Raw genomic sequence first — 13,511 nt, forward strand, 5'->3', positions numbered from 1 at the left:
CATGAATCTAGTATTTTATGATTAATTAACTAGTTTGAGAATGCATGTTGAAATTTTATGTGTTTATCATCAGAGAAGGTAACGGGTTGTTGTGCTAATTTAAAGAATAAGACCCTTGGGAATAAATGGAGATATGCTTTTTTTTTTTTTTTAATTAATTATTTTTGGCTACATTGGGTCTTCCTTGCTGTGCGGGCTTTCTCTAGTTGCGGTGAGCGCGGACTACTCTGTGTTGCGGTGCGCGGGCTTCTCATTGCGGTGGCTTCTCTTGTTGCGGAGCCCAGGCTCTAGGCGTGCGGGCTTCAGTAGTTGTGACACATGGGCTCAGTAGTTGTGGCACATGGGCTCTAGAGCGCAGACTCAGTAAGTTGTGGTGTGCAGGCTTAGTTGCTCCACAGCATGTGGGATCTTCCTGGACCAGGGCTTGAACCCGTGTACCCTGCATTGGCAGGCAGACTCCTAACCACTGCACCACCAGGGAAGTCCCTAGTTTACTTATTTTTAACAAACTTAAAATGCAAGTCTATTAGTATAGGTTTGTTATATTTCTTTTGCAGTGGTCTTGAGCAAGTAGAATAAAATTCATAAGACTGTCATCTAATATCTCTGGTTGTATAGGCTTAAACTCAATTTTATGTACATTTAAAACATAACACCTGTTTTGTCTTTATAGTGGCTCAAGCATGTTGACGATCAAGGTAGACAATATTACTACAGTGCAGATGGATCTCGGTCAGAATGGGAGTTGCCAAAGGTAATAAACATTAACACTGGATTTCTGTTTAGAAATAGTAGATGAAATAATATCTGAAAATGGTTACAGCAGATTCACTTTTAAATTTTTATTCAACGTCTAAAAAGCAGCAAGACTAGTTTTTTCAGAATTCATCGAGAATCCTTTGGCTAAATTTTTCTAAGATGTGCATTATCTTATAGCTATATAATACTGATAATCCCTATTTAAAGATTCTTTTGGTTTAACTTGAAATCAGTTTTTCATTGTTCCTGGATACAGTGTCCCCTTCAGTGCCAATAATGCCAATAGTTCCCTTGAATGTATTGCGTTTTCTACATGAAGTTGGTCTTATATTTATTTTTTTAAAGAAAGAAAAGCAACTCAGTATTCAAGTTTATTCTTGTATGTAGATGTGTGTTGTAATTGAGTCAGTCATCAGCAGCTTGTGGCAATGAGATCTAGGGTCTCACTGGCTCTCTCTAGCTAAGTGCACCAGGGCTGAGTTTATCTAAAGCAGGAGGTTTCATAGTGGTCATATACTTATCACTACTAGTATTCAGATAATTTTAAGTGAAATCTGAGCAAACATTTAAAGTTTAATTGGTACATTATTTTAATGTTTTGGAAGACAAGTGTAAGTAGACATATCTGTAGTGTCAATTACCAGATAGACTTTAGTTTTCTTTGTCCTGGAGTAAGTCAGTTTAAAGAAAAATATTATTAGTATAAAGATACATGGATATAGAAAAAAAATCATTGAAACATAAAGTGCAGTGGATAGTGTAAACTATAGACAGAGGGACAGGAAGGTAACGAATATTAAAGCATGGTTAGGAGAAGTGGAAGATGGGTGGAAAGTTTCCTATATTCCTATATCAGGAATTCTAGAAGAAGAAAATGGAGGAAATGGTAGAGAAATAGTATTGGAAAGTATAATTTCTGGGAATTTTCTAAAACTAAAGGAAGGCATGCATTTTTAACTGGAAAATACGCCCTCAATACGGACCAGAAGAGAGAAAAATAAATACACGTGTTGACAGATTTTACTGGATCTATGGAAGTTCAGTAGAGGAGACAATCTTAAAAGCCATCAAAGGGTAGACAGCCAAATTACCTGTGGTGTCAGATTGCAGCATTGGACCCATTCCTTACCCACTCCTGTATCTGTGCTGTCTGCTGTGTACCTTTGTAGTGGCCTCCCGCTGTGGATGGGGCATATTGTCCTGCTGTTACCATGACTGAATCCAGTCTAGTCATGTGACTTGCTTTCACTGGTGGGACATGAGCAAATGTGTCACAAACATGGTATTGAAATGGACTTGTGCGCCAGGGCTTGCTCTTCGGCTTCTGCCACTGCCATGAGAGGAATGCACCAGGCTAGCCTCCTGGACCCAGAAGGAGTAAATACATTTTAAGAAAATCAACAGAGCCTCAGAGATCTGTGGGAAAATACAGAAGATCTAACATTCATTTCATCAGAAATCAAGAAAAAGTGGAGAAAGAGTGTGAGGCTGAAAAATATATGCAGAAACAATGTTTGAAAACACCCAAATGTGGCAAAAGACAAATCAACAGATTCAAGAAGCTGAATAAATACTAAACAGGATAAACTCAAAGAAATCCACATCCAGATGCATTGTAATCAAATTTCTGAAAATTAAAGACTTCCCTTTTTCCTCCTCCAAAAAAAAATCTTGAAAGCAGCTCAATGAAACAACACAGTACCTGTAGGGTAATAATGATTTGAATGGCAGTGGATGTCTTATCAGAAACCATGAAGCCAGAAGGAAGTGGTGTAACATTTTACAAATGCTTAAAAAAAAACCTGTCAAGCCATAATTGTACGTCCAGCAAAAATATCCTTCAGGAATGAGGGTGAAATGAAGACATTTTCAGATGAAAGTAAACTAAGAGATATATTACTAGCAGTCTTGTTCTCAAAGAATTGCTATAGGAAGTCCTTAAAACAGAAGAGAAATGATAAATGAAGATAACTTGGAACATTAAGAATGAAGAAAGTACAATGGGAAGGGTGACTATCTGAGGAGAGTTTTGTCCTGAGTTTTAAAAATTATGTTTGACCTTTAAAACAAAAATTATAACATTTCTGAAGAAGTATTCATTGTAGGCGGAGATGATATTTAAAACAACTATATCATAAAGAGGGGAGAGTAGTGTGATTTAATTGTTGGTAAGGTTTCCACATTTCACTTGAAATAGTAAAATGCTGATACTGGTAGACTGTGAGAAATTAAGTATGTACATTGTAATCCCTAGAGCAAGCACTAAAACTGTAACAAGAGATAGACTCAAGAAACTATAGGTAAATTAAACTGTAATAGTAAAAACTCCTCAGGGTAGTCCACAGGAAGGCAGGAAGGGAGAAACAGGAATGATAAACAGAACAGAAAACAAATAAAATAGACTTAAATCCTAACATATAAATAATTACATTAAATGTAAATGGTTTAAACACAGCTGTTAAAAGATTCTCAGAAATGACAAAAAACCATGACCCAACTATATGTTTCTACAAAAAGATCACTTCACATGTAATGATATATTACATCATGCTAAAGGTTATTTATCATATAATCAACAGTAAATCTCATACTTCATCGTGCGATTACAGAAGATTTGCCAATAGAGTTAGGACCTAGACTATAACTTTCCCATCAGTGTTTCTATTCAACAATAAAATAAGAAAAAAAAATGAATTGAAAGATTCAGTTGTTCTTTTGATTATTAGAAAATCAGGAGATTCGGCAAACTGAAGAGTGATGATATTAAAATCAACCTAAAAACTACCCATGTCTCTAATAAAAAGTCAATTTGAAAATGTGATAGGAATAAAGATCTTTTTTACATTAGAAGCAGCAGCAACACTAAGAAGAGTCATAACTAAGAATACGCCTGTAGAAGGTTTGTAAGATCTTAATGAAGAAAATTTCAGAGCAGAATTGAGGGACATAAAAGTTGACCTGAAATGGTGCAATACACCATTATGACCTTGGGTTGGGACACTTAATTTTATAAATGTCCCCATTGATCTGTAAATTCACTGTATTTCCATTTCCTGTTGCCGTCCCTACCTTTTTTTTTTTTTTTTTTTTTTTTGAACTGATGCTAAATTTTATTTGCAAACAAAGGTCTATGAAGAACCAAAATATTCCTGAGTAGGGAGAATCTGGGGGCAGGGATGGGGTTCCTGCTGTAGTGATTAAGTTGTGGGCACATGTGTAGAGAAATAGACAAGCAGAACAGAATAGGAATCTCAGATGTGGCATCACAAATCAACAGATAAAGCATGAGCTGTGCAATAAATGTTGTGAAGATTATTGGTTATTCACATGAAGAAATGAAATAAACATAGATCTTGACTTCCTACCTAGTAATTAATTCCAGGTAGATGACAGTTGTCAACATAATAAGCAAAACTTTAATGGCTAAAGAATGATATGTCAAAGAATATCTTTGACTTCAGAATGGGAAGGATTTCTTAAACAAGACTGTATAAGGAAAAATTATAAAGGGAAAGATGGACAGATATAACTACATAAAATTCAACAGAGCACCTTTTGATACAAAAGATACCATACACAAAAGGCAAGAGATGAGCTTCAGACTCGGAAAAGCTACATTCAACTCACATAGCTTACGAAGCCTTAGAAGCCTAAATATATAAAGAGCCTCCTGGTTCTTTCTGTACACACTAGTGAGAGAGAGAACCCAGTCAAAAATAGGCAAAATATATGACTAAGCAATACAGAGAAGGGGAGATTCATGAAATAAGTATTTGAAAAGATGTTCAAATTTATAAGTAATCAGAGAATGAAAAAGAGGTAACATTTCACTCTTCTAATAGAATTTTACAAATTTGTGCACATGTACATACATTTATTTTATATACACAAATGCATATAAGTTCAACAGTACCAAGTAGGGCAGTCCAAAGTATTATGTTCTGCTGGTAGAAGTGTAATTAGTACCACCACCTCAGACATGTCCATTTATAACAGAATGGTTAAATCGTGGTATCTGCGTATAATGTAGTGTTACATAGAAGTGAAACACAAATGAGTTAGAGCTGCATACTCACCAATATGGACGCAGTTTTTTTTGTTTTTTTGTTTTAATAAAAACGTATTGAGTGAAAACGCAAGTCGAAGATTGATGCATGTGATATGATTCCATTTATATAAAATCTAAAAGCTTACAGGTACTGTGTATTTATAGATACATACATATGTACTAAAGTGTAAAGCGTGTGAGAATGGTGAGCACGGAACTATATGGTACTGTCGGGGAGGGAGGGAGAGGAATGGAATCTGGAAGACGTCTTCAGAGGACTCTAATATTTTTTTTCTTTAAAATAAAAAGGTACCTGTTTTATGTTAGATGTGCTGAAGCTTGTGGTGGGTTTTTATTATAGTCGCTGTTCTTTTGTATGTTTGAAATAATTCAAAGAAAATCGCAATTAAAATTCTTAAAAGAGAAAAGGTGTTCTAAAAAGATTTCTAAAATGTTGTTTTAGCCATCTTGTTTAACTAGACGTGTGTGTGTGTGTGTGTGTGTGTGTGTGTGTGTGTATTTTAGCTGTGGTGTCATCTTATTTTTCTTTTCTCTGATTATGTGACACTTTATTTTTGTCTTCTGTCTACACTAGATTTTTATATGACGTTTTATTGGTGGTTTATTTGCTTTTATGAACATACTGTTGCCTAATAAAATTACCAGCACCTTTTAAATTGTGAATATTACCCCGTTTAATTTTACATTATTTTTTTTGCCCCTTGGAAAGGATTTCTAAACAACTGTAGTTATAAAGCTCAACAGCTAGGGTAGGTATCCATTGAAGTTCATACACAAGCTTACACGCAACTACACATTTTAATTATTGCTAACGATGATTGTCTGGAAGGAGCTCTGCTTAATAACTCGGTCTCTTTTCATTTAGCGATTTACGGTGCAGAATTTTTTGGGGGGAAGCCTTTAAGCTTTGCCTTTTGTTCATTCTAGAAATGATCCCTTTGTGAACTTCTGTGACAAATTTTAAGATGGCAGTTTGTTAAGCAACAATGAAGGAAAAACATATACCCATATGTGATTGCCTGGCTTTGGCAAATTTTTAATGTAAAAAACAAAGTAACAGCTTTGGAAACAGTTTGGGGGACCTGTCTGGACTCATTTTGGAAAGTGAAAAAATGGCATATTATGGAGAAAGATGTTGGAAGGTTTTTAAATATTAAAAACAATATAAATAATAATATATTACTGAGATTTAGTAGTATAACTAACATATAATAAAACATAATTTCACTGAAATTACGAGTCATTAAAATTTAAGATTTACTGGGCTTTTTAGAGAAGTAGATATTAGGTATCCTTTGGTTTCAGGAGAAGAATGTACCCCTTAAAAAGTAGATGAATTTTCTTTTGTCATTTTATTATAATTTATTATTTGTAATTTATTAAAACTGCCTGTATAAAACAGCATAACTCTTAAACCTCACATTTCTCAAATGTTTATGCCTGGTGGTCTACTTGACATTTCAGACACTCACAAGACCTAATACCTTATTGATAATGTGTTCTTAATTTTATATTTCATTTTCAGTTGGTAGTTATTACTTGTCCTTTGTACACAACTGATATGTTCAGGATTGGTGTTTGGAACTAGTACCATCTCCACCTTTTGACTTGGTTATGTTTTACCACTTCAGAGAAACAGATAATAGTGTGTTTGGCCTATATATGGAAAGTAAAAGTAAAAACAAAAACTCCTTTAAATGCGAGAATACTGTTGTATATGAAAGCATCATTAAAAAAACCTGAACCACAAATTGAATTCATGTGGATTTTCGAAGTAGAAGGAACCTTATAAAATTAATTTGTCCAATGACCTCGTTTTATAAATTATAACTACTACTATTTATTGAGAACCTATCAGGGCTACATCTGGCACTTTTTATACTGTTTAATCCTTAGAACCCTATTTCTATTATATCTGTTTTATAGTTGATGAAACTTAGCCTTGTGGAGATTAAGTGTTTTGCCAAAGATAACATTAACTTGGTCTCTCCAGTACCCAAATCTCTGATCTTCTTGATTGTGTCACAGTGCTGGTCAAAGATGAGAAAACTCAGGTTAGTGTCACATGGTGAATTTTGCCTAACACCATGTGTCACTTGGAGCCAGCATGTTTAGATTCCACTTTTGTTTCTGTTATTTATGAGGTATAATTTGTTTTCTTTAGTATAATGCCTCATCTCAGCAGCAAAGAGAAATTATTAAAAGTAGGAGTCTGGACAGGCGGCTGCAAGAACCAATAGTGTTAACAAAGTGGAGACATAGCGCCATTGTGCTGGACACCAATGACAAGGTAGGACCGTCTGAGAAAATCTGCTGCGGACTTTGCCAAGTTCTTTATTCTGTATTTTCTCCTCGGCTGAATCTCATACCTTGGTGATGACTGTTTTATTGTATGTCATATCAGTTTGTCCCCAAGTGGGGTTTGGTTTTGAAGTTTTTTGATTTTTGCACAATGGACTGACTTACATGTGGCATAACGATGTGTTTCGTGATACATTTGGGCCTAGTAGGTGACAGGTGTTTTTTCATCATCTCTTTTTAAAGTCACATATCCATTATTGTTTGTCTTCAATCTCTAGGAGGTTTAATGGTAAAGACGTTTAACTAACTTTCCCATCCCAGGGAAGATTGGAACCCTGCTCCTCCTGTTTCCCTAAGTGCTCTTTGCACAAGTGCTTCTGAGAAGTCATGTTCTCTGTTTCAAATAGGGAATGCATTTTGATGCAAACATGAGATTGGAAAAGCCATGAAGTTTTGAATTTCCCTGTGAGTTACATCTTTACATTGTGGCTTCATTTTGTGGATAGAATAGGAAATTAGTACGAATTTGTAGAACAGCAGACATACTAATGTTAAAATCTGAGGGTGGTGGCAACACCCTAAAGCTAAAATATTTGTCGCTGGGGACTCTCTGTTATTTTACCACCAGGCTGCTCCTTTGACATGATTAATAGGTTTCCTGCACTTTTAGGTAGTTAGTGAAAACAGGATGAACTCTCCTGAGGCATATTTCTCTGTGTTTGTGTACTTTCAGTTTTAAATTCCTTTCTAAATTATCTCAGTCAGTCAGACAGGTACTTCGAATTTCTACTTGTAAGGATGTTATGTGGTTGAATGTAGGGGGCATATTAAAGGAATGAAATTTTGGAGTCTGTCTATTGAAGAATGCTTGAAAATATTGGGCTGGCCAAAAAGTTCATTCAGGTTTTTCATAAGCACTTGTGGGAAAACCCGAACGAACTTTTTGGCCAACCCAATATACTAGCATTGAGGTTAACTTGTGTAGGTAAGAGTCCTAGAGATTTTAATAGAAAAATTCATTTAACTCCAAGAACCAGATTACAGTTCAGTGTATACAGAAAGCGCCTACTGTATGTAATGAAAGCTCTAGTGCAAAAGCCGTTGTTGAGCCAACTCTACTGCCTCTTCGTACTAGAACAAAAAGGATGGTTATTTTAGTGATGTAGACTTAAAATTCGTTACTCCCTTACAGTCTTTCTTGAGATTCATTTTCAGTCTATTGTTAGAATAACCTGCATGAAGTTCTTATTATATATCCTTTTCCATCTAATTGTTTCAGCCTGTGATAACATGATTTTCTTGAGACCAGAGCTCTTCTTATTTTTGGTAGACATGTCTTCCCCCGCCACTTTTGTAAATGGAGTCATAGATAGCTACTTCACCAAGTAAACTCTTCTATTTATCATCACACAGTATACACGTTTTTAAGATTTGAGATTGTAAAAGAGAGACTATACCAGAACAAACTAGCTGACTAATGTATGATAATGGGTGAAATGCGTATAACTTGAAAGGTAATCAGAGAAACCTAATACTATGTAGCGAATGTCGTTATGATGATATGGGTTCTAATTCAGTTGCCAGACAACCTTGGTGGAGCTAGGTGTGTCTGTGTGTGTGTGTGTGCGTGTGTGTGTGTGTGTGTGTGTGTGTGTGTGTGTGTGTGTATGGATACATCTGTTTGTTTCTGCCTATGTATGATTTTTACTAAAACCTGCTGCTTGTAGACATTTAAGATGTACTTATATATGCATATACATTTATAAGTATACATAAATAAATGTGTAAATGTAAAATTGTTCGTTTATAATAATTATAATTGTTGTGTTTACATTATTACTCCATTTGCTATGGTTTTCATTTCTGTAGGACTGATGCCATGAAAAATAAGTTATAATTACCATTCATTTTATTCAGTTACTTATTTTCTAGTTTATGGGTCATCAAATCTTTCCTCTTTTTCTCAGAGTGTTTTCATATTAGACACCTTTAGAAGTCAAGAAATTGAAAAGTAAAACATCTGAAGCTGTTAGAAAAAATACTTAAATGAGGCTAAACTGATATTTGGACATTAAATGTAGTTAATTTTTATAAAGATATACTTGATAATGATTTTAATGTTTTCTCCATTTAGTGTAGGTCTTGGATTTTAAGGTTGTTACCTTCAAGGATTTTCCCTGTACAGTTTCACTGCTACCTGGTTTCTGTATTTACGAATTGTACAGGATATAAACCTGAAGACTTTTTTTCTAAGTGAATGGATTTTATTAATGGTTTTTTGTATTGTGATTTAGTACAAATTCCCAGGCTTATCAACAGTGCGTTATCCAGTTTCATAAGTATAGTAAAGTAGATGATACAGATGTGAAGATGAATGTCCAAGTAAATTATTTGGTTTTATAGGAAAAATAATAATAGACATTGGCATATGATTTTCCTAATTCTCTTTACCTGAAATTATTCAAAGCTTCTAGGAGAACAGAGAAAAATAGAGCTTGGCTGTTGGTACCAAAAAATGTTTTTTTCAGTCTTATCCTCCATGAATAGTTTTACAAATATCTGAGGTAGAAATCACATACCGTGTTTTAATATTGACAAAGCAGAATTGCTTTAAAAATGCACATTATTGGTTTGTTCTTATTATATATTCTTGTAGGCTTAGACATTAAAATATTTCTTTTTTTTTCCTGGTGAGTTATTAATCTGTAAATCTGAGGTTTCTTCTTTGCATTTTAAACAATCTTGCTTATTTCTAATAATTGGAAAGTTCGCTATAAATTACATTAAATATTAAGAGCAATTTAATTTAATTTCTTAATACAAGTTCTCATTCTGGCAGTTGCCAAGTAGTTCCTGTGACTATTCCTTGCCTAATCCTACCAGGATTCATACCAAGAGCACGTTAGTATGGTGACTGTTACATTTTTATCCGTAAGTGTTCAGATTTTACTTATTTTAAATATGGTTAATTTAAGCTCATGCAACATCATGATTTTAAGGCAACATGCATCATTTCTTTTGAGTAATTACGTATGCGGTATTTAAATTTACTGTAATTGGTATAAAATATGCCATATTTCATAAACTTTATGACATCTGTAGTTTTCACATCTGTACCATATTAGTTTCATAGCTGAATATAGAAGGGAAATAACTAGGAAAAAATTTTTCTTAGCCTCCGTTATTAAGCTTTCCCACTGTGAGTAGAGGGAGAAATATAATTATATGAAATAGAGTAACATTTTTCATTACTTATTTCTTGTAGGAATCTCCAACTGCCTCAAAACCCTGCTATCCTGAAAATGAGTCTTCTCCCTCTTCACCAAAGAACCAAGATACAGTTAGTATGATAGCAGCATATAGATAATATAGTCCAATTATTTCAATCAATTTCAGTAAATTAATTTTCTCTAAGTGTAATGTTTAAAAATATCTCTTGGGCTTCTATTAAATTTCATTGGTCTTTCAAAAAATAATCAGATAATAGGTTTAAATTAAAAGTCAGATTTTATTGATTTAAAAATTCCCCCTTTTATGCAAAATATGGTATCTTCGTGATCAACTTGTATACCATATTTGTAAGCAGTGAATTTATGTTTGGCTTTTAAACATAAATATAAAAATCCCTGGAGAATACTGTCAAATTACACTTTACCCTTCCTTCCTCAGGCCAGCAGTCCAAAGGTAAGAATCATTTCCCTCCTTCTTAACGAGCTTAGATGCCTTTTTTTCCCCGCTCAGCTGTCAAGTGCATTGCCCAGCCTAGGCCAGGTAATATTGGTGATACAGTGACTTCTCTTTAGTTATTCATTCATTCATTCATTTATTTATTTGCTGCGTTGGGTCTTCATTGCTGTGTGCAGGCTTTCTCTAGTTGTGGTGAGCGGGGGCTACTCTTCGTTGCGGTGCGCGGGCTTCTCGTTGCGGTGGCTTCTCGTTGTGGAGCACAGGTTCTAGGTGCTTGGGCTTCAGTAGTTGTGGCGCACGGGCTTAGTTGCTCTGCAGCATGTGGGATCTTCCCGGACCAGGCCTCGAGCCCGTGTGCCCTGCATTGGCAGGCGGATTCTTAACCACTGCGCCACCAGGGAAGCCCTTCTCTTTAGTCGTAGCTTTGGAGGAATTCTCCTTGGTCTCGGTGTTTGCAGCTTCCCCCGTCCCCAGGTCTTCCCTGTGACTTGCTCCTCCTGCTCGTCCCCTCCAGTGGCTCTCCTTTCCGTTTAGCAGGAGGACTCAACTTTGTGACGAGGTCTGCAGCACGGCGCCTGTCCCAGGTCCTCGTCCCCCCTCCTTGCCCCCCCTTGCGTGTTCTCCTGCAGCCCCGCTGCTCTCCTCTCTGCAAAGGAGCCTGTTCTTCAGCTCCAGGCCCTTCACGCCCTGAAACCCGTCTCCCCCCACGTCTTTGCCTGGTCAACTTCTGGTCATTCCTTAGAGCTTGGTTCAGACTCGGAATTTTCCTCAGATCCTCTAGATTTGGTCAGGTTTCCCAGTGATACTCTTAATAACATTTAATTATATGTTATTTGATTCCATAAAATCGAGTAACTCTTCTCATTTCCTATTTCTTGAAGGAACTTCCAACCCTCAGTTAATGTCTTCCCCACTAGACAAGGGAAAGACTCCTTAGAGCAGGGCCAGAGTAACCCCAGCGCCATAGAGCAGCTGTTCCGTGGAGTTCTGCCGAAATGAAGAAATGAAACTTTTAAAGCTTTCCAGAAGACAAACTTTTATTGTTACTTCCTTAATTTTAAGAAACTATAGTAGACTCTTGGTTATTAGGATACTTCTGATTTTCTACAGGCACAGGTTTTTCACAGATGCTCTTTTCTCCATCCCCTGAGCAAATCAGGTCTTCTGGTTCCCATCATGTGTTGTCCAGCGGTCCTGCTGACATCGCTCGGGCGGGTTCCCTGCCCACCATGGTCCTCAGCCTCTCTGCACCTACACTTAATCTTGTGCTGACCAGTGGGTGACCCCTTAGGGCCTGCCCACGCTCACCTCGGCATAATAACAGCTCTTCTTTTTCTCTGAGCTCTCAAGTCACTGATGGCATTAATGGTGTGAAAGTTACCTCGTGTGCCCCTCAGCTCTCTGCTAAGGGTTTAAACTCTGAAGGGACTCAGAGAGAGAGGGGCTACTTTCTAATGGTTTTTGTCTTTTGCATTATTTAACACAGTCCTGGGTGCATGAACATTAAATAAAGATCAAAGTGAACATGATTTTAGTGGTTTTGTCAGGATTTCCTGTGTGAATGTAAGGTGCTATTACCGCAGTATTCTTAATCTATCCATCCATCTAGAAAAGAAGCAGAAACCCTTTTTAACTTATTTTAAATATGGGTAATACGTAACTTCTGAGAACACCTTTTATAAATTATTTACATTTTGGTAAAAGGGAATTTCTCGGTAATCCTGGAAACATGAGTTTATAAGTGTTCGCATGGGAGTTACAAAGGACGGTTTGCAAGTTATTTCCCCGGGCAGTTACCCCTTCCTCAAGAGCTTGCCAGTCACCTGACCGCCCCGGACTCAGGGTCCCCTCTCATGGCCACGGCCGGGAACTGCGTCAGCAGGATTGCGTTTCGTTCTTCATTCGCCTTCAGGTGGAAGACAGGAGCAGCTCTGTTAATGTTGCCGATGCAGCTCTGTCTCGCTGTAAGTGTGCAGCGTCCTCCCCCCCAAGCCCCGGTCTGGCCCCCCAGGCTTCTGCTCCCCGGAGCCCCTTCTTTCCTCCTGCAGCCTCTGCCCCCTCTCCTCTACGTGCCCTGTTTGAACGGAGTCTTTTGCCTGCCTTTCCCACTCTTGCCCAGTTAATACAAGCAGATGTTTTTCTTTAGTTCTTTGTGAGTTAAAATCTGGTTGGTGTAAAGCCTTAGTGGTAAGAAAAAGAAACTGACATTGTAATCAGTGTTCGTTACCTGATGGCATCTTTCAATCTCTGCAGATTGCCTATTGACCTCTTGAATCTCTCTTTTTTTATTAAAACCGTATTGAAATATGACTAACGTACTACACCGTTCACCCGTTTGAAGTATACAGTTCAGTGGTTTCTAGTATGTTCGGATAAGTGCACCCATCAGGACAGTCATTTTAGACCATCTTTATCACTTCGAAAAGAAGTACTCGTTGCTGTCACCCCTCTACTTCCACATCCCATCAAGCCTTAAGCAGCCAGTAATGTGCTTTCTATCTCACGAGATGTGCCTCTTCTGGACACTTCACATGAGTAGAGTCATAGAATACATGGTCTTGTTTGACAGGCTTTGTTCACTCAGCATAGGATGTTTTCATTCAGTCTCCTCTAATCAAACCAGATTAAAATTTCATCCCTTAATATAAATTTTAAACATGTTCATTTTTTCTTGTTGTATTTCCAGTTTTCAAAT

The 13,511-nt window shown here is 36.7% G+C and overlaps 1 protein-coding gene across 11 annotated transcripts in view; it reads left to right on the forward strand.

Annotated features, from left to right (window-relative positions):
- The window catches only part of ARHGAP12 (Rho GTPase activating protein 12), a 111,584-nt gene that overhangs the window by 70,721 nt on the left and 27,352 nt on the right, over window positions 1–13,511 (forward strand). For 3 of the 11 annotated variants that reach the window (XM_082385390.1, XM_082385391.1, XM_082385396.1), the window contains 4 exons: window positions 674–754; window positions 6,993–7,118; window positions 10,395–10,469; window positions 10,799–10,813. In XM_082385390.1, the coding sequence (XP_082241516.1) occupies window positions 674–754; window positions 6,993–7,118; window positions 10,395–10,469; window positions 10,799–10,813 (297 nt within the window). The remainder of the gene's footprint in view (window positions 1–673; window positions 755–6,992; window positions 7,119–10,394; window positions 10,470–10,798; window positions 10,814–13,511) is intronic. The other 8 variants (XM_082385395.1, XM_082385392.1, XM_082385400.1 and 5 more) reach the window with 4 other exon arrangements.

Source organism: Balaenoptera borealis (assembly GCF_965194805.1).
Source record: "Balaenoptera borealis genome assembly, chromosome: 3".
In the NCBI taxonomy this organism is placed as follows: Eukaryota; Metazoa; Chordata; class Mammalia; order Artiodactyla; family Balaenopteridae; genus Balaenoptera; species Balaenoptera borealis.